The 26,150-nt window shown below is 34.5% G+C and overlaps 1 protein-coding gene across 2 annotated transcripts; it reads left to right on the plus strand.

The window, feature by feature from the left end:
- Positions 1-2,090: 2,090 nt before the first annotated feature.
- On the plus strand, positions 2,091-25,687 carry LOC119635761 (GATA zinc finger domain-containing protein 10). 2 transcript variants are annotated; one of them, XM_038030763.1, is made up of 4 exons: positions 2,091-2,299; positions 23,903-24,415; positions 24,502-24,835; positions 24,894-25,680. In XM_038030763.1, the coding sequence occupies exons 1-4, from the start codon at positions 2,295-2,297 to the stop codon at positions 25,332-25,334; spliced, it is 1,293 nt and encodes a 430-aa protein (XP_037886691.1). In that variant the 5' UTR covers positions 2,091-2,294; the 3' UTR covers positions 25,335-25,680. The 2 variants fall into 2 exon arrangements, with proteins under 2 accessions (XP_037886691.1, XP_037886690.1); XM_038030762.1 differs by lacking the exon at positions 2,091-2,299 and adding an exon at positions 21,245-21,560 and having other exon boundaries at positions 24,894-25,687.
- The last annotated feature ends 463 nt before the right edge of the window (positions 25,688-26,150 follow it).

Genomic DNA, 26,150 nt, shown 5'->3' on the forward strand with positions numbered 1-26,150 from the left:
ATTAATTTTCATGTTTTATAAATTAAAACAACTATATGTTTAATGGCAAAACTAATGCTTGTCTTTGTACTGCTTGTGCGAAAGGTACACAACTCAAGAGCATTTGCTGCTATTGTTTACACTCATTTACTTGGCTTATTCCATTAACTAATATTTTATTTGAGTGTCTAAAAGCAATTATACTCTTCTTCAATATTTTTTTCTATATGCCTTGTCTTCTATAAGGTAATTTATATTAGGTTTTTTACTTCCTACATTTTACCTACTTGGGCATTCTGGGAACATTGAGCCTCCCGACCACGCTACCTCAGTCTGTCGTCACTTCTTAAACATTAGAATCTTTAACCAACATCAGTCTCTCTGTAGTATTACATTTCAGGCGCCTTAGAAGATCTGTAATAAGGACAATATAAGAAATGAAAGCAAATACAAAACCCAAAAATCTTTATCAAGATTGTCTTCAAAAGTTTTTTGCAATAGCTTAGCTAAAAGATCGAACTGTACTCTATACAATAAGTAAAAGCGCTATAGTGGGGCAATAATATTCATTTTCGAAGTAAAGCCTTATATTTGCAGTAGTCGAGAAAACCGTTCGGTCCGAAGCATTTCGAACAGCATCTGTCCTCGAGCCAGACCTGCCGGTGTATTAAATTCCACCAAATTATCTCGAATATTGCGACATGTTGAGTGAATTCAACAAAGCAAAATGCTCAGAAAGTGGTTTTGAATCGAACAGTGTAATAAAAAGTGGGCGTTGCATACATCCGCAGGGACCTAATATATTCTTGTGCCACAAGCGTTGTAGGGTATAAAAATATAACGTTTGTATTATTGTTCCTTAATTTTTTTATCAAGTTATTGCTTTAGCACCATTTTGAAGAGCAGCCTACAGTCCTCACCGATTCGAAATGTGATGTTTCCAATAGACAGAGTTGTGAAGAAAAAGAGTTCGAAAAAGCAGAACAGACTACAGCTACTCAACGCTTAATGCTTCTCAAATTGGGCCGACAAACCGTATCTCTGGAATGTTCTGGAATATGTATAGAATAAAAAGGTAATTTTCAAGCACTTTCAAAGTCAGAGTTAAAACCATTTTCATCTTGAATTAATGCATAGATCGCTGCTAGGTATGAACTGCAAATTATATCTAAAAGTAGGAAAACCGCATTAGACCCTGGCCCGGTTTTGAATGCTCTGCAGCTCAAAATTGAACACAATTTTCATATTGAACCTTCGCACAGATCAGTAGCGGCTTTGATGTGGGAAAACCGTGTACGACTTAGAACCAATTTTAAATACTCTCCGGCTCTCTACGACTAAAACGAATCAATTTGTGCACAAATCCGCATTGAAGAAGAAGCAAGAATTTATTTCATGAATTGCCGAAGACTTGCTGTTCGGATAAACTACGAATTACAACCCTGATATTTTCCGTTCACGTCTATCGAGATTTGGAGAGTTATAACAGCACATGCCAAAGGGTTACGACTAACATGGACAAATGCGAAGTGTTTGCAATTCATGGAATCTTGCTATGAACCTTGTCTTTTGTGGTGGAAATAAATTTATTCACTCAACTCAATTTCTGACCGAAAACACTCAGTAACTCCGAATATGTAGACAAAAAGAAATTTACTATAGCACATTTAATCGCTCTTTCTGGGAGTGTGCAGCTGAGAGAATTAAATCCACAATATTAGCAAAGACGATAGTTTTACTTAACTAAAGCCAACAATTGCAAATGTGAGTAAAAGACAACAAAAACAACAATGACATAAGTAATCTTTCTTATAGGTATTTTTGTTTTTAATTTTGTTGTTGTTTTTTTTTTTCTTTTTTGAATATTTTTTTTCTTTTTTGTCTTTGTAGTATAAAATCAAAAACTTACATTGAAAGTCAACTCATTTGTGTTGTTGAGCTTTAAAGTGGAATAACGAAAAATTGTGCTGGTAGTGCGGTAGCGCAGCGAGTAGCATATGCATAACGGTGAAATTTTCTTAAAAAAAAAAACAGAAACAAAAAAAAAACACGAAAGGAAAAATTGTGAAATATTAAAAGAAAAGAAAAAAAATTAGATTTTGAAAAGTGCAAGTGAAAATACAAAATAATCGAAAGTAAAAGAAAAATTTTTAATTAAAAAAAAACAAAAAAAAATTATTTATTAAGACGAATAAAACTAATTGCAACCGATTTCGAAGGCAAGTGCCTAAAAGAAATTAAAAAATTACCAAATCTGATTACAATTCGCTTAAATTATTGCTGATTATTTAACGGCAACAAAAGAAAGCAATAAAATGCAGTAAGTTTAGTTAAATAATTTTGATTAAAGTGTTGCAATTTAATGTATACTTAATCTTATAACTGAGTCATGTTTTTTTTTTATTCAAAATCCGTCTCTGACGAAAAACCATTATACGTATATTATAACTGGTATACACTTATATGCATTTGTGTTAATTGTCAGCTATAAAATGCAAATTTTATCATCCGTTTCTTCTGTTCTTAAAAGAAGAAAAAAAAAGTACGGCTTTATTTATAATCTATGTAAACTGGTTGATGGTGGGTGTTTTGTATAGAGTTTCTGGCGTCACAGCAGCAGCTCAACAGATATTTAATCATTATTTAATTTGGTGACATTTATTATGTAATTTTTGTAATTTTAATACAACAATTTCAATAAAACAGCGATTCTTAACCTTTTACGTTTAATCAATAACTTTCCGATAAAATAATGGCTCAAAATATCCGGCAGCAAAAGCATCTGAACAGTGTTTATAACGCAAGTCATTAAAAGAAGGCAAGAAGGCTTTACTGAGCGAATATTTAAAATTAAATTAATTCTCCCATGGGAGATGTAGAAAGTATAATGTAACGTGATATATAATTAGCATAGGATAAGACCGATACACTTAGATGCCAGTGTTTAGGACTTTAGCCTTAGAATTTACTTTTCTTACTAAATTAATAATAATAGTAGTAATGATAATAATTCACATGGGGCTTGGAAGTCATATTCTTTGCTCTGTGAAATCTTCTAAAAAAAAATTTCTCAAATGAAAAAATCACAAATCTTTTTTATTCATTAAGAAAATGTTTTTCCCACAAGTCATTTATATAAGATTCTTACCAAGGTAATGGATAAGTCATCCAAAATGCGAAACGCTTTTAAACACTTTTCAAGGCAAAACTTTATCAAATGTTTTTTTACATTTGTTTATAAGCAAGTGTTTAGCATTTTCCTTTGTTCTTTCTTATATCCTTCATCGGTTATGGTGAAGGTTTATGTGGTTGCGTGTGATTTTAACAGCCATAATCTGGGCTGGAAATATGCTAAGAGATGCCAACACATTTTCTAGTCATAGCTTCTGCATTTTTGAATCAATTTTGTTATTCCAAAGCAATAGTCACAACAGCATTCTCCCCAAACAAGGTTGCTACGTCACGGACAAGAAACAAACAAGAAAGTGCGGTTTGAAAAAACGATGTCTTTCTTAGGAACGCAATTTTCAATGTTATTTATATGTAAACGGGTACATTGACATATTTCGGCTAAAAAAGAACGAGTCGCATTGACAATCGACCGAATCGAACCATCTTTATAATTGTGTATTTTGGGAAAAGAGCTTAACCATGTGTTGCGTGGATTTCAAGACGACTATCAAATTTTCAAAACTATATTCTTAATGGCGAAAAATATTCCAATAAATATGAGATAAAGTTAGGTAAGGGGAGTTTGGTTTTGACTCTCTAAGTACACGATACGACAAAGCTATTTGTCAAAGAGTTTTCCACTCGAACGGAACAGCATTGGCTCGAAAAGTGCAATTGTGATTTACCTCCACTGACGTTCAGCCAGTGGTCAGGTAACACACTGTCAATTTGTTAAAGCTTCCAAAGTTTTAATCGATTAAATTTTAAATAAGGAACTACGAATCAGTTTTCAATAAAAAATTTAAGAGAATAAAAAGGATTTTGTGACACTGCCTTAGTAACAAAAGACCTTTACAATTGATTTAAGGCGCACTTTTAGAAGAACTTGACTGTGTTAGATGTCTTTCATACACCCTTTCAACGATCCATCACAAAAATGAATATGCGGTTCCCTTATATTAACCGTTGAAAATGATTCCATCGGGAATCATTTTTTTCTTCTACGATGCAAAAGTCTTAAGGTATTTCATTCTGCATTAGAAGCTGGACTTTCACCTACCAATTAGGATGCAACTAATTGATAGATATATATACGCTTTCGAATGAATTACACGCAACGCCTATGTAAGGCAAATATGTTTTTGAAACATCACTCAATAAGTCTCCGGGCTGAGGCACTTATATCTCAGTGTAATAAATATTTGTATTCAGATTAAGAACGGCCTTAAATGCGGACTGTAAATTATTAATTAGAACATATGCTCTAAAAAATTTAAATTCTTTTAAAGATTCATAGGTTTTTCAACTCATTCATTGTATTCATAGTCACGTTTTATTAATAAAGAATTAATTAACATTTCCTTCTCTAATATTATGCTGGATGTTTTTTTGGACTCTCAAATATAGGTTTTTGGAGAATTTTAATAATAATTAATAACTCGATCCTAGCGTGGCCTTACAGTGGCCGTACAGTTTTTAGAAATGAATGACTCCTTCATTCGAGTTGTGAAATTTTGTCATAAACTTGCGGGGAAAATTTTCTAATTTTCAAAAATCCTACGCCATTCATCCATAAGCCACGCTTTCAATGAATATAACATATCATCATAGCTCGTAGGATGACATATAAAGAGATAAGATGATTTCGAAGGATCCGTGAGATAGTACCGAAAGGAACCGTAACAAATCCTTATGAAATTCCAAGCGTTAGTTTACAAGTTTGAACTTATTGAGTAATGTATTGGAAAAGTTATGATATGTCTAACATATGTCTTCGGTAGCTAGAAGAAGAATAAGAAAGAAAATTACTACTAAATTTCAATCCTCTACGACGGAATTGTGGGCGTAACTGTTGTAATTTATAAGCTGCGAAACCGAGATATAAGAGGTATTCTCAGTCTTTGTTAGGCTTGTCTTCTGGGCTTCCTGACTCATGTTCAATATTAATCTAGAAGAGCCTGTAAGAATTTGCAATTTTCCTGAAAAATTTGAAGCAAATATATTAACTTTGGCGAGCAAGACAGCGTTTGTTACGTACATCACACTGAGAGACAGACAAACGTACTTGAATCAATTCAGTATTTAATGCTGATCCAGTGCGCATATACATTATAGAAACTATAAAGTGTGTTTATGAGCTAAACGAACAAACAAAATGCATGCATTCAGGTTCCTTCGATGGTGGGCGTACGAGAATCGATATGTCGTCATCCTTTCTTTCCTCATCAACTGCAATATGTAGTATAAAAATGTTGATTTACCAGACTTGGTTAACATTCATAAAACCATTTCAATTATTCAAATTACACTGATAAGTTCTGACCAACTTGGAGTTCGTTCCAAATCCTTCCACTATTTTTGACATATTTATTATCTAAGTTAGATATTAACGATATTTCCAGCGCATATTTTCAAGTTTTTTTTTCGAATTATCCGTTCGAAAATTAACTGACTAGAAGTCAGCTCACCGTGCGTAGCACTTACAGTTTGTTACATATCCTCAACAAAAACAAAAAATATTATTACGAGAAGGTAAATGATGCGTTATGCGCTTACAAAAAATTTAAAACAAACTTTACCATTTATCATGTGGTGTGTAGGTATAGTTGTTGGAAGAGTGAGTGCATTATAAAAAACAAAGACTCAAGGTAAACAAACCACAGAAAATTTATGATATCTCTTAAGGGGCATTAAAAGCTGTGTGAGAATAACATAACTGGCCATCTTCCTTGCTGCCACCTTCTTTTACCAAAACGTGTGCTTTTGATGTTCGTTGTGGTTTTGCTGGCTGCGGTTTATATACACAGTCCACTGCTATCGGCAACTGTACACAGTCGATGGTAATTAGTAAAAGTAAATTTGTTTTTTTTGGCTTGTTTAACATATTGTAAGACTTTGCTTTATTTATTTATCATCTTAACCCAATTTGGTTTTTATACCACAATTAGTTCGTCGAGCATTTTCTACTTTGTAGTGAAATACATTGGCGCAATTATCTCTTGGTGCTCAGCGTCTACACCTGCTTGAATGGTTTAATTTGACGCAACCGATTGGTTTACGAGTTGTATGGAAGCGATAACCTACGATCACGGGCAGTTTTCGAAGCAATCCTACGTCCTTGGGATGTCTATAGCTAGGCAATCAGATCTGAAAACTTGTGCATCATCCAAACTCTTCTTTCTCGACAAGGCGGGACTTCCCTAAATGTCTAATTTAACACCCGACGTTTATGGAGTGACCACAAATGCCACGTTAATCTCCCAAGGATCGTACGGAGCAGTGAGGATGAAAATAGACATGGCCATTTCTTGTCCACATCAGTTATCGGGATGAGCCCACAAGTCAGAGTTAACCTTCCCCCGTGCACTCCTCCGTGAACTCACAGATCGCACCTAAACGCTAGGGATTTTAAATGTACAAGGAACAGATATTGACGGAACCAACTTTTCTGACCCCTTCAATAGTACGTAGAGCTGTACTAACAGATTAGAAAGTAAAGAAGTCGCAAGCAGACGACTTCCAATAGTTTCGATTACCTCCCCATGATAGGTTTCCGAGAATGTATTGGGTCAATGTTATATAATCATATTAATCTATTATTTACAAATTTCATCTTAACAATTTAGCAAGGGTACGAACCTCACATCAAGTATGATCTACTACAGACACGAAACAGACTACTTATGCTTATGTAGCCTGTTACGTTCATAATGCTGCGATAATGTTCAAAAGTCATCAAAAAACTATACTCATGTTTTTTTTTTTTTTGGGCAAATATCCAAAAAGAGGAAAAGCAAATATGATAGTTATCAAAAGATTGGATCTAAACAAACTCTAATTTACTCCATAGTTAATAAATAGCACTACCGCCAGCAATAAATATGAATAATAAAATATGTTTGGTTTTTTTTTTTTTTGAAAGTCTTTATAACAGTCTCTGCAAAAGTTTTTATTACAGTTTCTTTATCAGTAAATCTATATGAGCCTTGAAAACATAATAGAGCTGCATTTTTTAATCAACAATAAAATAAATTTGAGCAAACAATATACACATAATTTTTTCTACGTTCACTTTTTCCCGAAAAATGTTTCTGTTGTCGTTGCGGATTTATTACCTATTAATCAAAACTGCACACAATCTCAGAATACATAGGTCTTTTATTCAAATCCTAATTGCATGTCAAGGTAGCGACAGAACAAATTTTTTTCAGAAATTTAATGCTTTCGCTTGATGCACACACAGGTTAGTAACTACAAATTTTTCTACCGGTTAGTTTAGGTAGTCAGGAAATAAAAACCCTAGCCTAGTATATCAAGTTGGCATAACCGGTTTGAATCCCCAGAACGGAGACGAATACGTTAATTATGGTTGTCGTGTGTCCGAAACTATAATAAATGGTCGATAGGTAAAGGCCTACCATCGACTCATCGAATATATCCCTCCCAGGCTGCGGTCATATACGCTGCATACCTCTATCCTCATAGGCCTTACCATAGACGACCCGGGGGCTCGAGGTTGCTCCCTGTATGAGTAACAAAATGACGGTGACGATACGAAAAGAGGAAAGAGTGAGCGCAGCTTAATAGGTGTGTACGCAATCGGTAAGTATTATGCCTTTGCCAACTGTGCACTCGCTATAGTTACAATGAAATATATCGTCTCGTTCTTCGTGACCGTCACCGTATTTATGCGAACACTTACAGGAGATATCCCCTAAGTGATGGGTCATATTAAAAAAGAATGGATATATTTTCAAAACTAAGTTCCATAAATAAGAAAGTGACTCACGACCATCAATCCAAACTAACACATTTAAATTACAAAATGTTTCCTTATATGTGATATACCATCGGCTGGATATTTTAACTGGTTACAAGGAATATGTGCACCTTACTGCAGGCAGATATGCCTTTAGGCGGATCGAATCTACTTTTTTTGCTGAAGGTTATGGTTGGCCTTGTTAAGGTTTAAAACGAGTTTCAGACCAGCATCTACCGTAACGCTAGTTTACAATTTCTTGCTTACGCTAAATAGGGTTGGGGACGACTTATATCCATTTCTTAAATTTTATCCGTGACATTACAACATGGTATTGTTGACAAGCCAAATGCTACTAAGCAGCAATTTACTCGTCGTTTAGCCTGGTTAATCGGCAAGGTTTGTAGCTCAGCTATATAAGTGCATTCTTTTGCCCTGTATCATACCGGCCATAACCAAAACTGCATCTCCCCACACCATATAAAATGCGACGCAAACTCTCAGAACGCAGAGCCGATTTATAAGGAGTGTGTGTATGTATGTATGTGTGTGTGTGTGTGTGTGTGTGTATGTGTCTATTTATGCATGCTATAAACGGAAGAAAAAATCGAATATGTATATTATGTACATCTCTGTTGACTTTAGTAAATACTAAACAACTTTCATTACTAATATGCATAATAGATTCATCGCAGTTTGCTTTTTTCTTTGTAAAAAAAAAAAAAAACAAAAGCATCTTTGGCGGTAATAGATATTTCTCTCACAATTTGTGAAACTATTTAACAATCGGGGAGTGCTGTTCCAGTTGAGATTTTAATTAAATGTCAAGGTTACGAAACATTTCAGTAAAATGAATAAAAATAAAGGAATTGGAAAAAAAAAACGAGATAAGTGAATTCACATAAAATATATGTGCAAATGTATGTATTTTATGCAATTTTAATTGCTCGACAATAACGAAAACGAAAAACACAGACGAACGAATAAAGTTAAAAAATATTTACTTAACGCTTGCAATTAATGCTAAAAAAGAAACAAAAAGAGAAACACATAAGTAATTAAATTAAATTATACGCCATGAAATGCATTGAATGCACTTAATAATGGTGTAAATTATTAATGAGTAAATATTTATAGTGTAAACAATTCATTCATTCATTCATTCATTTGAAACATAAAACACACACACACACACACACACACACACACACACAGCAAGAAAGAAATTTTATATTCACCTTGAATTAATTGTTTCTTCTTTCTTTCACTTTTCTTTCATATCCACCACAAGCTCATGTACACTATTTATACTTGATGCTTGCGAGATGAAATGAAAATGCATTCTCTAGTGTTTATAAAAACATTTCATTTTTTACCTTTAAATTTAAATTTTCAATATTTTTTATTACCAATATTTCTAATTGCTTTTGAATATAAACTTTTTAAATGGCCGAGTAGATGAAGGACCTCGACACTAACAACTCAATGGTCCCGGTTGCAAATCTCAAACAGGGTAGATGTAGTCTTAAGCTTGAAGAATTTTTCTTCATTCAATTCAAATTTCAAATGAAACGCTTGAAGAACACACCTCAAGATCGCAAATGATTAGCAAAAAAACAATGAAAAATTTTAAGAAATTACGAGAGATTTTACGTTAAACCCAAACGACACACTTTTACTTATTATCAGAAAACTACTACTTATCGATTCCACGATCAGTTTTTATACCCTACATCGTTTGTGTATGGATGTATGCAACACGTAAAACGACTCAGAGTAGACTCATTTTTTATTAAAGCGATTAATGCAGAATCATTTTTTTCACATTGATTGAGGCTTGTCTGTCCATCTGTCCATGTATTTTTTGAGTGCAACCGAACGGCCGCAATTTTTGAATTATATCGAGATATACACTGAGTGTCGCTTTGGGCCCGGAACGAGCCTTGCTGAAAATAGATTAAAAAGGGGCCATTTTTACGCTTACTCTGCATGTAATGCCTTCTTTAGAAAAAGTTGTTATATGAAAAAAATTGGCAATTTGTAATGTCTTTCTACCAAAATCGGTGGAAAATAGTATTTTGGCATGTTAAGTAAAAGTCCAAAATTGGAGTCGGATTTGCACATTTTTTGCAACTCTTTGTATATAACGATTCTTATGAAAAGCAAGACTTTGTATGGAAACAAGAGCCGAATTTTTAATATTTCATAATAAATGTCGGTCCACAATAGGAATTTGACATAAAGGGTAGTGTAAAGATGTATTGTAAATATATTTATTGCAAAGATCTTCATGAAAATGTTTACATACCTTGACACACCCCAGCTCCTAGATAAATGTGTAAAGTAAAGTTTATGTTTGCTTACATCCATTATTTCTATTTTTAATTCATCCTTTAAGACTTTCATTTAACAGGACTATGCTTGAGATTATTTTCCTTTTCTTTTTGAGCAAACATATCATCTATGAGTAAAGCCGTAATGGCAACTGATGCTTCTCTAACGTCCATGCCACGCGTAACGCCCAATAGCTTACTATGTGTTTGCTTATTTACTTTACCCCTCATTTACGGTACATGATGCCTCCTCTCAAAACCGTTCAATTCGCTGCTTGTAAGATCATCTCATTATTCTTCATCGATATCATTAACAGTTATTGCAAATTAAAACTACTTTCACGATATGCGATATACGATATGCTTGACGGACGTGCAAGGAGTATTGCGATTGTATTAAAAACTAATTTTTTCTTGTCTTTTAATAAAGCCAAGAGTAGTCCTTGCTTTACTTATGGCAATCTCTATATGTAAATTGATGCATAATCAATGGTTAAATACTACGCCCAAATCGAAGAATGCCTCTACATACTCCGATTTTTACGAATCTACAAAGTGTTCCGTAGGCTTCGTACCCTTCTTTAAGTTGAGCTCCATAAAGTTACACTGGCAACATGCAGCCAAGTTATCTAAACCAGGTTGTTGATCACGCGAGTATGTTGACCGTAGAGAACAGTTCAACGTCATAAGCGTATATCAGTATAATAACTGGACTTAATCAGCGATGAAAGGTCATTTACATACATGGTTAATAGACGGAGACCTAGGTTATCCAATATACCAATGTGCTCTGTGTTTCTATTTATTACTATTACATTACTCCCCCCCATTGATTGTAATGCAAATCTAAACTTTTTTTGAAGAAAGATACAAAAAAAACAGTTATCTGACTTGAAGGACAGGTGCTGTGTGTGTGTGTGTGTGTCTGTGTTGTTGTGAGTCTGTAAGCCTTCAAGACATATTCCTTTTTTAAACTACATTTAAACCATTTTTAGTTCTGAACGACCTTTTAATTAAATCCAAAAAAAAAAAAGAGCAAAAAGAATTTCGTAAACGTAATCTTACCTAAAAGACACCTGAAGGTGATCTATAAACCGCAAAAATTGCATAAAGTTTGCCTTGACGAACGAAAAAATCAAAAAAAAAAAAAAAAAAAAAAAAAAAGAAAACAAAAACGAAAAACAGAAAAACAAAAAACATACCACCGCCAGCTATAGACCAAAATTTTCTTCCATTACAAACTCTATGACCATTAAACGTAAACTTATACGGATTCAATGTAAATGCAGTTAATTTATGAAATAAATGTATTACGTATACGCCCGTCAGCAAGACAGACTGCCTTAAGAAAACTGTTCACTCAAGTTAGTGTGTTTCGTTAATGGCCAGCAAGGCACGTCAGTGTGTGGTTATGGGTTCAAATTAAAAAACAAAAAAAAAAAGCATCTGAAAAAAGCAAAAACGTCATATTACAGCATCACATGCGTACATTTATTTCACAATTGGTATTTGTTACAATTTTTAGTTACACACTTTTTTTACCCAAAACTCGTATTGTGTTAATCTGTTTCTCGCTTTTATAGAAATATCATAGAAGTAGTAAAAATAATAGCTAAAAAAGTGAATGCATTTAACCCACTTAAGCGTTTAGGAGGTATTTACTTGATTTACAAAAAGGCCGGTTTCTCAAATACAGAGACAAAAAAATAAAGCCGTCATATCTTTCGAAACGCATACAAATGCAAAATATCCCAAAAGCAATGATCGATTCAAGACAACTGTAGCAAATGAATTTCTCTAATTGAAGTCGAAGGAAAATACTTTTAAATCGTCTCGATTTAATGAAGAAAGGTGCCTGCCAAAAATAGGGAATGCCCATTAGGAGGTGTCAATAAGCTTCCAGAAAAGTGAAGTATAAGTGAAGCTAAGTCTTCCATGTGTGAGGGCAATATTTGAAAGTCAAGGTTACATTCCTTGTTCTACACGTTTCTAAAAAAAAAAGAAACGCAAGTAAAAATACTATGGTAGGCCGCAGCTCACCATAAAACACCCTACTTGAGCCTACGGTGACTCATATAGCGACTTTTCAACATAGAGAAGCGGTCGAGAAAGTGGCCCGACCGGAACTGTTTTTAACAGCGTTCATAGTCAAAACATCTCAAAAGCTTCGATCTATAAGTTGAACACAATAAACCACAACACGGACACAAGGTTGTTTGCCAATTGTTTATTTTTCTTACACGAGCAATCACTTTGGAGTGTCCATTATTCGTGTAGTACGGTATCGGTCAGAAAGAGATAGGGAGATGGCCGCAGCCTAGTGGGTGTGTACCCAATCAGTAAGTGTTATGCCATTATCGACTGAACGCTCACTGCAGTTACGACTAAAGTAAACTCTACCGGCCTGAGTTAACGATCGCGCTAGTTCGGCTAGTCTGGCGGACTTTTTCTTCACGGAGTTGTGAATCGATCGTTGTAATAAAAGCTGGGCCTATCTCAAGTCCCTCTGGATGTTACATATATCCGCGCCTATAACTTACTATTAGCAAAAAGAATGAGTCGTAATAACGAGGGTCGTGTCTTTGCTAAATATGTCCTTATTAAGTTACGATTATTATATTAAAATAAAAAAATTGTTGAAGAGATGCATATATATAAGACAAGCTGTAGCTAGAGAAAAACGTGCTAATAGCCTAGAAGCTGAAGCTTTATTTGTTGTTAAGGAAACGTCTGTAAAATGCACGAGGAATCTTCAGAGATTCTATAAAACATATGTACAGTTCATCAATATCAAACACTACATCATTCTGGCCGTCCGTCCAGCGCTAGTAAACTTGCTGCTGATCGCAAAAACGAAGATATCAACTTGAAATTTGGTATTGAAACTGAAAAAAATTTGCTATTTGGTCATTACGCATCAATTACAACAGATAAGCGTTAGAAGTCTCCATGATTATCCCAAGCGTGCTACTTTTATACATGTGGAAAAATGGGAAAAGTCTTACATTTCCAACTTTTCTCTTTTAAACGTTCCTAGTAAAAAGCGAAGAACTGAACACGTTCATCCTACGAAAAAGCTTACGCTACGATTCGAACACAAACACTTATTTCGATTTCTATAACGTTTCTGATGAGTGGCGCTAGCGTCGTCTTTATACGGAATCAGTTGATGCATCATAGCGGCTGATGCCGTCTACATATTGAAAATATACGTAATACAGACATTAGGCAAAACAGAAAACGATGTCCACAATTCAGCGAACAATGATACGACGGAAAAGTACGAGACACGTGCGCCGTCGTTTGAAAAGATAAATTTGTTTATCACAATTTTTTGATCAGAAAAACCACAGAAATGTTACGAGAACAGATCCATTATATAGGCAATGAATATAATAAATAATAAAAGTGTTGCAAGCTCCAAGACTTGTGAACTTTTTCGGGAAATTATGTAATCCTTGTCAGCTTTGTCCGTCCGTCTGGACCACTTTTATTAAAAATCTTAGAATAAACTTTTCTTTAAAACTTTTTTGTTTTTAATAATTAACGAGGTTGTCGGGATCTCACATCGAACTTAGTTAGTTAATTGAAAAGGGAACTCAAATTTTTGCTTTATGCCCAGTATATCAGCATAACACTCGGGTAGATTGGGGATATAGTTAAAGAAAAATCCAAGCGTAGAAATTTTATAAATCAAAGCAAAAATTGCTCTATGTCTACTATGCCAGCAAATACTCAACCAGACCAGGTATGTGTAGATGGATCTTGCATACACTACGTGTACACATACATCGCCATTAATATCATCGAATAGCGATTGAAAAAAATAGACGAAAAATTCACATAACTTAGCAACGATTTCGAAATGAAGAATGAATACACGCAACATTTTTCAATTAAGTAAATTACCTTTAAACATAAATTATCAAAAGCACACACATACAAATTTGAACTTTATACGTTTACAACCAGCAGCAGCAACTTTCAAAAAAAAAAATAAATAAATAAATAAAAAAGCAGAAGAAAAAGAGAAAAAAAAAGGCAAGAAAAAATCGTACCTGCTACCGCATTATGTTTCACATAAAAGGCTAAAAGGTCTGATTACCTGCCATCTACTGGCATATCAGTTAGTACAACTATTCTAATTAGGTGCGAAAAAAAGCCGCATCTTAGCACATGGTAGTGCAATTTTTCATATATTTCTACAAAATGACATTTTAAATATTTGCAAACTGTTTCTTAAAATTTTACATTTTTTCATTTGCCGCAAGAAGAAGAAGAAGAAAAAACGAGACAGTTGCTCTTTACTCTTCTATTAATCAGAAATGTTTTATTTCTTACATAAATTTATATATATTTATAGCGCATTATGGACCTAAGTAACTACAAGAAGAAGATACAAAAAAATAGATAAATGTATAAAAGAAGATGAGCTCATTCGCCTACAATCAATAAACATTTTGAAAAGTGTAATAATAATATAAAAAATTGATCTCGTAGCAGCAGCATTGCTTCTATTTTGTTTTGCTTTTGCTCTATTCCTTGAATGCAGTTCATTTTGCTCCAAAGTTTTTATTGTTACTTTATGGTTGATTGTATAGACATTATATATTTGGATATATATATATATATATATATATATATATATATATGTGTGTGTGTGTGTGTGTGTGTAAATGTTTGCTTTTTGGTTTATACTTGGGCATAAATAACCGATTGTTATTTACAAGGCAGTTAACATATTTTACTTAGCAACGCATTTGTTGTTGCTCTTTCTACGTTGTCTGTATTTTAAAAGGTCAGTTGTGCACTATGTTTGAAGTTAATTATTAAGTAAAAGTAAATGATTATCATCACATTGCCGGTGATGATGATAATGATGATGATAAAATTGTATGATTACAAATGAATTTGATGTGTGTGTATGTGGTGTGTGTGTGTGTGTGTATTTGTTTGAACAAATAATTTATACGCTCTTTTCAAAACTAATGTTCATATTATTGAAGTTTGTGTCTTAAGTCTTTTGTTTTAGTTACGCAATGCCGAGGAATATCTTACATATTTGATTCGTAAATTTTATGATTTGAAATAGATTTTTGCAATTAACAAGACGATTTAAAGCATTCTAACTTAAACTGTCCGTCCTTGGCGAAATCGTGATATATTATATAAAAATAATTAAAAAAATGTTAAATATTTTTTATGATAGATAAATATGTTTTTCAGACGTGGGAAACAGGCCGAAAAAAGTATTAAATTTTTTCGCTTTTTGTTTATCTGTTCCCTCTCAACAGTAAGCACAAGGATTGAGAAATCTTTTAGCGATTACAAGGCTGACATATGATTACTTGTCACTATTTTTGCAGTAAACTTGCCAATGATCCTCATAACCATTTGCAGCATATTCATGTTCAATATCTGCTACACATAATACAAACTTATAAACGTTAATTTTTTCTATTTTTTGTGCACTAACTTTCAAATTGCACATTTTAAGATCTACGAAAAAAAATGTAAGCGAAATTTAAATCGTCTGTGTCAGCTTTGCAAGCGAGAACACAGCAGACCGGTCGTGACCATAGCTGATTCAAGCATATGAAGTCTTTGACTTACATTTTCGCATGTTGAAAACGGAACGAAAAATTTAATGTGCCCCCACTATTGAGACGGTGATCATAATAATTCAGACATGTATTCAGAAAACCCAATTTCGGCTCGATATATTTTCCGACATTTGTCATATTTAAAGGACAAGATTACACTACTCTAGTTCCCAGCATCTAAATATCCGCTCAAATATCCTTGACATGGAACTGTGTTCCGTTTGCAGCAAAAAGCTAAAATAAAAACTTGATATCATAGTAATAAATTGCGCTTGAGGACGGCCCTAAAGCAAATAACCTTACCAAATAACCAAAAGAAAACTGCAAAGTTCAACGAAAATGGAATTTCGAAAATGTAGTCCCAGGCTTGAGGCCGTCTGACAAACAAATTGAATCGACAAAACTCTTTTGGGTATTTTTTCGCATTGTTTTTTTATATATATTTAAACAGCCTCTTAGCATCTATTACTTGCTGGAAGAGAGGAAGTATTGTAAGTAGAGGAAGGGACAGAGAGGCAGTAGTGTTAGTGTACGCACGAACATTTAGATAAAAAATAGTACTCGAGTAAACTACCATAAAGGCGGGCAGGACAGTTAAAAGATGAACTGTCGAGAAATACTATTTCAAAACACTTGATTAACGAAGAATTCTCTTTGATCCCTGAAGAGATGATCAAGAGTATGGAGAATGTTTTCAACACACTTGCCACACATCTCTAAATCTATGCTTTTCGCTTCGTGCGATTGAGTCCCTTAAAGGAATACTCAGATTCTTCCATTCACATCTTGTGAATGTACTCTAATCTGTAAAGAACGGAGGTGTTATAGATGTCAAAAGTGTGTCTTTCACAAGTCGGACATAATTTGATTGCTTGCTAGTTCAAATCTATTTATTTCCAGTCTACGTTCAAACGAATTAAGAGAAACTATATAGAGAAAAGGAGGGCATTGCTAAGAAGCAAGTAAAGAGTTCTGTTTGTTCAAAGTGTTGTTATAATATTTTTCTTTCAAAGCGAATAGTTTACCATATTTTTGGGCTTAAAGCACTAACTAACAAGCGTACATAAGTCGAAGTAATTATATAAATCACTCCTACAAAGTACCCGCGAACATTGGCTTGACAGTCGGGAGGGAGGCTTATAATCTCGTCTATGGATTTGCTAATTATTTGCAATCTTTGGCTCTCCGAGGTAATCGTGATGGCAGCAGTTATTTATTTATAGCACGATGTACAAGTTTTTCGATTAATTTTTCGAAGAAATGTTCGGATTGCATTCAAAGATCGAATCACATAAATTGGTATTTCTATTACTTTTACTATGTGGCATAACATCGCTCCGTCAAAGTGATGTAATTTTCTATATCTACTCTATCAAAAATGTTGCGATGTTAATGTTATTGTTGTTGGTGTTATTTGTCGTTAATGCTGTTGCGTTTTCACTTCTCAGGCAATATATTTATGAAATCAATGCCTAACGTTAACGCATAAACTAATGCCATTAAATAGAGCGACCGACCGTCCATTGACTGAATATTAAGATTAAAACTGTAGCGATATTCAAGTAGATTTAACATTTGTGTTGATTATGCTTATATGCATTTATTTAGAAATATATAAACAGACATATACACTTATAAACCCGGTTCAACATGTTTTTCATATATATATAGAGTGAGTTCAACTAAAAAGTGGTGGTGAAAACTATTTGAAATGATTTTTTTATATAAACAAAATATGAAAACAGTTCAAAATGTTTTCTTTCTTTCCTTCTTTCTTTCTTTTATTTTTTATTTTTTTTTTTGTTTTTGTTGTTGTTGTTGTGCTTTTCCTCCTTTGGCTTCCCGAATTTTGCAACGAAAAAGAAAGACACGTATTCAGTATAAATTATGAAATTATTACGCTTGGCAAAGAGTGTTATAAATGCCTATTATATATATATATATACAAACACATACATACAAACTGAATGAAATAATCGATAATGCATATGCAAGTAGACAGAATTAACGTTTTTATGAAACGCATACACGAAAGCTTTCAATTTATGTAAAATTTTAGTTTTTGTTTTTGTTTTTTTTTTTTTTTTAGTTTGCTTATAATCAATGCATTAACATGACTACCGGCATTTGTCTGTAACGGTTTTTTGTTTTAACCAATTATCAATTTAGGGTAATTGAGGCCATCCTTAAAAATTTCTTACAACATCTATGCCAATAAAGAGCGTACTTGTGTTCGCACTTTTACTTTTTACACTCGTCGACGCAGGATGAGGGATATATTCATTTTGGCAAAACGTTTGCAACGCCCAAAAGAAAGCTTCAGATACCCCGTGAAGTATATATATTCTCGATCAGCGTTAAATTCTAAATCGATTTAGGCATGGCCGCCTGAACGATTCCCCGTCCGTCCGTCTGTGTAATGGCTGTTGTAAACATTCTCCTGACCGCTCAAGTGGACACAAACATTGGAAGTATGTTAGCATTGAGAATAGGCCAAATAGGTCGAAGGGCTTGCCTACGTTATCACGTAAATTAAGAGTCCTTCTGCTTTTCCCAAAGAATAAAAAAAATGGTTTTTTCGCTCAATCTACAAAGATTTGAGAGTATATTCTATCGGTAGAGCTGTAGTACCTGAACAAACCCGGGAAAAATTGACCAGGCCTATCCGTTATTAGTCATCAAAATTTAATTGTTTTTTCAATACCTTTACAACGCGTAGAAGCAGGCTTCAAAAGCCCCATAAAGTATATACATTCTTGGCACTGCAGCTCGTAATGCACTTAAGCAAGTCTGTCTGTCTGTGTTTGTCTGTCTATCTGCCCAACTGTGCGGTATCTGCGGTAAAAGTGCTCCGATTCGCAAAAATGAAAATACCGCCTCCATATCTGCACGCTATATACGCATCTCAGTACTATATATATATATATATATGCACAGTGCTAGAATGAACGCATTGCCATCTTTCGAAGGTGCGCATAAAAATCAAATCAGCTGCAGAAAGTGTTTTTTTTTTGCTAAAATGTTAAAAAATTACTTAAACTGGTTATAAAAGTTGTATACACGCCCGTCCTGGTGTTTGTCCTGGTGTTCGCTTAAACGAACTGTAAGCAGCGATGTAATTTTAGTAATTAATAGTGTGCCACCAGCTGAAAAGAAATGATGCAAAATCGTTTGACGTCGACAATTATTCATTACGTGTTACTTTTTGTGCTTGTATGGTTGATTTTTACAACAAGAGCATACAACCCACATTCCCGAGGGTTAAATTGTTTGTGTGGAAAAGCAGCCAACGTGTAAATATGTTTTTAATTTCTATTACATAAATCAACGCAACAGCAACAATTGTAACGAAAATTTTTAAATCTATATATATATAAGAGATCGAATATTTCGCTCACATTACGTGCATCCTTACATGTATCTCCGTCTTTCCACCAACTGGTCAGACGATGTTAATCGTTGCAAGAATTTTCATTGCTAGGCGGTTGAAATTCGCCACAATACACGAAATACCTGCACCGTTCATGCAAAAGGCATAGCACTTTTGTCGCACATAGATATCTGGGAACAATTGAATGCAGCTTTACCTAGCGTTCTACATAAATATCGCTATTTTCAACCTAAACTGCAGTAAAGCGCATTTCATTCCTTTTAAAAGAAATCTCAACCAAAGTGTAAAGAACTCTAGTGTGTATGTAATGCAAAGCAATTTGTGACATATTATAAGAACCAATTGCTATATCCTAAACTACTGGGGATGCAAGTGTACATTAAGATTGTGTGGATGTACACAATATTCAGAACTTCAGAAATAGATCGATCGATCGCTTTCTGAATCAATTTAAATTTGTCTGTCCATCTTCATATCTCGTGTTCAATCTACACACTATGTGTTTTGAACATGCCACAGCAAATCTATATGTCAAATGCGTATTCTCTACTATGTTATAAATTAGAACTATGCCCTACACCAATGTATCGGGATATATAAACTTTGTTAGGTTTGCAATCCTTGCCATGACTTGGGATAAGCCTACTTTTTATTGCGGCGATCGTTTTTGAAACTTGTGTGTCCATCTGTCCGAAAGTGTATCTTGTTTGCTTTAGTTCAACCTACAGACCGCAATTTTTTTAGATATTTCGATAAAAATTTGCACACTGGCGCGTTTTGGCCCAAGGCTGAACCTTAGTTTGAATCGGATCACGTTTTCAACTATTCCCCATAAAATGTCGCATTTATAAAAGACGTTATATGAATAACTATAAGATGGCATAGAGTCTTCTGGTGGTGGCCCGTGATCTACTATAATGTATTTACTTGTGTGTAACAGTAAAGTTGCTTCAATCAACTCACGACACCGCCTAAATCTATTCCGACCAAGAGAATGCACATTCTAAAGGGTCTTCGACTTTCTGCTGCTACGTATAATTGGTGGCGATATATTACTAACACACATGGTCACAGTGTATTCATTTTATATTTGCCCCGGATATTTATTGGGAAACATGAATAAGAAAGCAAGGCCGATCTTTCTTAAGCGATATAATGCTTACAGCTATCTAAAGCCAACTATTCTATCGCAGCTGCGGATTTCATAGCACATCTTTGCGATCAAAGGCCCTCGAATCTATATGTCTACAAAAGATTTTATTTATTTTAATATCTTGCGATGAAATCCTTGTCTTGAAATGTTCAGATCTTTAATGTAGCGTTTCTTTCGACTATCATTTTTTTAAAAGGTTAACATCTTAAGTCTTTCGCTTTCTTTTGATTTTTTTCAAAGTTCGTGTCTTGAGTCTTTCATTTTTTATTTATTTTGAAAATAAGAACGAGCAGCAAACTGAACCGATTAATAATCCATCTGTCTGTGTTGCCTATTGAAGCAAAAATGGAAATAATTATTTTAACTAAGTAACAACATTTTCGTTAAACAAAAAAAAAAAAAAAATAAATAAACGCATAATTAAAAATGTATATAAATCATTATTAGCATTTTGTTCAACTTAAATGGTGATGTGTTCTCTCGATCTCTTTATCAAAGATAACCACTATAACCAGAAAGCGACAACCAGTTATGGTCTTTAGGTTACATGCTAGCATCATATAGGCGATGAAGACGAACACATTTAACGAGAAAGAAAAAAAACAAAAAAATACCGACAAATAAAATTAACTGAACACAACACACACAACGAAGCAGCGCACAAGAGGCTAAACACAACGTTGTATTATTATTATAATTATTGCATAATATTGTTGAAGGCACAAACATTATTAGGCGACTGTGACTTTGTGACTGACTTAAAGAAATCTTACTCGTCTTCTTTGCTATTATCTGCCGTTTGTCGGTTTGTTTATCACCTACTATTCGCTGCTGTGTGAATGAAGGTAAAATCATTTTGCTTCAAAGGCTCAAAGTAACGGCAAATAGAGTAAAAGATGCTACCAATGGTTGCAAAAAGAAAAAAAACAAAAAAAATCGAAATTTTCCCGCGCACTTTTCTAAACAAACACATAACAGTGTTTATGTGCTATGTTTACATTGTCTGCCTGCGAATTTTTTTCCCATATCATAAAATTGTGTTGCAGTGATTGCATGTTAAATTATTGTTAAGACTCTCCAGAAAACGTCTATGCTTTGTTACATGCATATGTATGTGTTCGCCTCTACCAAAATATGTGCACATATACTTACGTCATATGATAATATACCGGTAAGTGAATAATAACTTTGCAAAGCATCGTCAAATTTCCCTACTATTCTCTCTTAACCCTGTCACGATTATAGGTTTGTTTTCCACAAGAGCGTTCCGTGTGAACCGGGATCTCACCGCATTATTACTCTCGTAGCATCTTGGCCAACGCATCAGAGGCATTATACAGTGCATATATTCTGGAGAGTTTACACTAATTCACGTCAACTCATGCCTGTCTGCCTAACCTTAGTACCCTTATAATGACAAAGATTGGTGAAGGAAAATCAAACTTGGCGCATACGTTCCCAGGGAATGATTGGTAGATTTTAAGTCGCATTCTGAGCAACATCACAAAGGCATCACATGTTACAAGGGATTACTTTGGTGTGTGATTTGCGTTATTTAACGCGCGTTTTCTTATAACCGCTCCTTCGAAATACCAAAATTAATACGAAATCAAAACAACTATAACAAAAACACATATTGTTTTCCTCTACGATTAGCGATCGATCATAACGCCAAAATACCCGTTAATTGAAAATTCATGAGCGACTACATAACTGAAAGTCGCTTGATATTGCGCCAAAGATAATTTTTTAGGGGCATATTTTTTTCGCTTATTTAAGACTGAATTTGAGAAAAACAAGTAAGAACTCTACAGTGGGACCAATTCGACCATTAGATACCTTACATCACTTTCCTTAATTAATAATACTCCAAACGTTACACATTATTTTTATGCAAATCCATAAGTTTCATGAAAGACCCCATTGGTGGAGGATACTCGAACGTCCACTTGATCTAGGAAACTTAATTCATTTGTCAAAGATTTTCTTATCTTGCACCTGCTTCAGTCATAACAAAACGCAACTTAGACTGTAACAACACGCAAAGTGTTGCGTTCATAAGACCCCTACAAACGGAGCGATTTCAAAAATAGATCTATGCTCTCCAAATTCCCTCTGGTTGATTTGCTAAAGTCAAATTTTCATCACAAAATATCAAAAATTACACTCATATTACAATATAAAACCTTATCTTTCAATAGAACCCTTATATGAGTTGGGATCCCAAAAATAGACCTACTTGATCCAATTTCGGTAAGACTAATTGTTATGTCAAATTATTATTATGAACGAATTTTCATCAAGAAATATTGAAAGTGACCCCTTTTTGCCATATAAAGATTGAATTTCCATAGGAACGTTTACATGGGAAAGGGTTCAAAAAATTCCCCCATCCAATCCAAAGTATTCACACCAATTTAGGATGTCGAAATACTATTACCCAGCGATTTTTACGGCGAAATTTTGAAAATTACATTATTTTTGCATATACCGACCTACGAAAACAAGGCGATTTATTGGGAGTGGTTGAACAAATAGTCCGTTCGCCCTTGAAACAAAGCACTTTAGCGTACCAAATTTCATGAAAATATCTTAAAAATTGCGAATCGCAGGTTGTACGTAAGAATACATGGACAGGCGGACGGACAAAGTTTGATCGATTGAGAAAATGATTCTGAATCCATCGATATAATAAAAGGTGTGTTGCGCAAGAGCTTTTCGTAGGCCGCAAATTTTAAAATATGTTAATAAAATTTTAGACACCGACGTGTTTTAGCCCAAAAACCAACACTAATGAACATTGTTGAACATTATTTGAATCACACCATTTTTTTAATCACTTTGCATATACGACTTTTGTAGAAAAGTCGTCATATCAATAACTGTACTAAGCTAAGTCGTGTAGGGTGTTTAAAAGTAAGCCATCGCCAACTATAGGATTTCTACCCATTTCCGTTCTATTCATTATTCATAGGTTACGTTTTAACTTGCATATTGAGCTCTCGATAAGCAAAGCCAGGTCCGCGCTTGGTTTTATAAAAAGATGGTCCAGAGAGCTTGATGATCCCTACATTACGAAAAGGCTGTACATGTCTTTGGTTACACCTATACTTGAGTACGCCTCTGTTGTTTGGTCTCCTTCATATAGGTGCTACGTAGATTCAATTGAATCTGTTCAAAAGCAATTCTTGCCGCACTTGAGATTCGAACCCACGACCATTGACTTGCTAGTCGAGATTCCTCGGCTTCGGCTACTCAGGCGGATAAATAAATAAATAATGTAACATATTTTGATCGGAATGCTATCCACCTTACTCGGCCGGATAATATGTTTACACAGATCAACGGCGACCTTCTCCTCGCGTTCGAGCATAAAAGTTTTTGTTGATGTCATGCCACCAGTAGGCTTAAGACATTTTAGACTGAAAGCCATCTTAATAATATAAGCTTTTCTTTCCTTTCTTAGCGCAAATTGTGAAATTAAATTAAGTCCAGTTGCTTTTATCGTTTCAGTTTAAACCTTTCTTTACTAGTCGCATTGGCAACTTTGTTGATTTACAGTCATACAGTTAATGCTGTGGCTACAGCCAGCCTCAGCCAGCCTGCCACCACAACCAAACCTCAGGGTTTTCATGCACGCTCTTTTGAGGCAAACGGTGATGATGACATTGACGAAGAATTTGAGACTCAAGCTCAGACACATTCGGCCTACAGACAGCCACAACAACAGCAGCAACAACAAAATCAACATTACCAGCAACAGCACTATCAGCAACAACAACAGCAGCAACAACCAATTTATGATTACAGTCAATCTGAAGAAGAACAAGAAGAGCCGCCTCGGCAGCTATATCAAGGTCGTCAGCAACAACAGAATAATTATTTAGCAATTAATAGTAACAAGAACGTTCAAAATAATAAAAAACAATCGAGTGAAGAAGAATCCGAAGAAGAAGAAGAAGAGCCCGATAGACTATCTCTGCTGTTAGCGAAATCGACCTTTAATTGCAAAGATAAAAATTCGGGGTAAGCACGTCAACTCACCCAAGGGAATCGCATTCATTTTTCATTATTATTTTCATTTTCATTATCATCTTATGCACTTAAAATAGTTATTATGCCGATGAGTCTCTGAAATGTGAAGTCTTTCACTATTGTCAAGAGAATCAACGTCACTCGTGGATTTGTCCGGAAGGTTTTACATTTCATCAGATACACTTGATATGCATGCCTCCGTCCAGTGATAACATCTGCCAGCAATCTTCAAAATTTCACATAGTTAACGATTACCTATATAAACCCATTAACTTGCAAGAGCATCAAAGTAAGCCAAATGTTACGCTACGCTATTCGGAACGTTACTATCCGGAAAACTATTACGATCACGAACGCTATTCGGATGAAGATGAAATACCTAGGCCGCGTGTGCAACATCAACGTCAACCGGTAAGTTATGAAATAGAAAGCAACGAGACGTACGTTTATGAATTGTTCGCATTTACAGGTGCAGGTTGGATTTCCGCAAAGTATTCAAACGCAACACCAACGTCCTCTCGCCCAGCAGCAACAACATCAGTTACACCAACAGCAACAACAGCAGCAGCAACATCACCAACCACAACCAGTACGCCATCAGCCGCAAACAGCGACACAATCACAAGCCCAACCGCAAACGACAATCTATCGCAAGCCAGCGTTAAGTCACAGTACAACTGCTCAGCCTCATGCTCCTCGCTTACCCACTTCTGTACTGGCCGTTACTCCTACTCCATACCGTTTATTCACAGCAAATGCCCAGCTACAGCATTTACAGCAACAGCAACAACAAGTGTATAGAACACCTGAAGATATTAATATATCGCTACAGCAGAGACGTCCACAAATTTTCATAGGCAGTACCACGCCGCGTTACTATGAGGACGAGTACTTATATGAGCGAAAATAATTCAATTATTCCACTCATCTATTGACTGGTTTTGTATTTGCATCTAATCTTCTTCCTGGACTGTCCTCAACTCAACTCAAATAAAAAAAGTGATTTTCAAAAATTTACTTACACTACACTAATACTATGAAACAACTTTGATTTCCAAACATAAATCTTTTTTTTGACTTGGTTTTTATTTTTGTTCTCTTCTTATGATTTCATATATGTATTAAACTTAAGCTTTAATGTTATTAATCCAACATAGGTAATCTATTGAATTTAGTCCCAAAATCAAGCACATAACACTAAGTAAGGTTTACATTCATACAGTTACACTATGCGTACGTTCCGCAATTGTATCCAAATCTTTGTCTGCCTTAAGTTTCCACTCTTTAGTAGTATTTTAGTTAATATTCTTATTAAATAAGAGAGAAATTTGTTAAATTAATAAAATAAAGCTCACTTATTGTACTATGCCGCGTTTTTTGGCTTCCTTCTTACCTCAACTATTCAGAGTCAGAGTTAGTTGCCATCTAATGCACAAGCCGTTGATGGTGCATTGAAAACGTCTTTAGTGAAATTTAATTGAAAAGTAAACTCAAAAGAAACATTTTTTTCTTCTTCTTCAAATGAACAACGAATGATTTATTGATGAAAAGCGGAAAAGGTTCAAGGAAAACACGAATTGCTTTGTTCGAACTTTTAGTTAGCGTTAGCTTTGGTAGCATACACATGTGTATATATATATATATATATATATATATATATGTGTGTGTGTAAGTGCGTAGTCCCGCTTTCGCTACGTAATTTCCCTGACATCAATGAAACCGCGAT

This window comes from Glossina fuscipes, unplaced genomic scaffold (genome assembly GCF_014805625.2).
Source record: "Glossina fuscipes isolate IAEA_lab_2018 unplaced genomic scaffold, Yale_Gfus_2 27, whole genome shotgun sequence".
NCBI classification, from domain to species: domain Eukaryota; kingdom Metazoa; phylum Arthropoda; class Insecta; order Diptera; family Glossinidae; genus Glossina; species Glossina fuscipes.

What these genes read in the sequence shown, in the direction of transcription:
- LOC119635761 (XM_038030762.1), top strand. Translation starts at nt 21,502, where the DNA reads ATGTGTTCGCCTCTACCAAAATATGTGCACATATACTTACGTCATATG. An exon ending in CGTCATATGATAATATACCG is followed by an intron (nt 21,561 to 23,902) that starts GTAAGTGAATAA and finishes TTATCGTTTCAG; the next exon opens with TTTAAACCTTTCTTTACTAG. An exon ending in TGCAAAGATAAAAATTCGGG is followed by an intron (nt 24,416 to 24,501) that starts GTAAGCACGTCA and finishes CACTTAAAATAG; the next exon opens with TTATTATGCCGATGAGTCTC.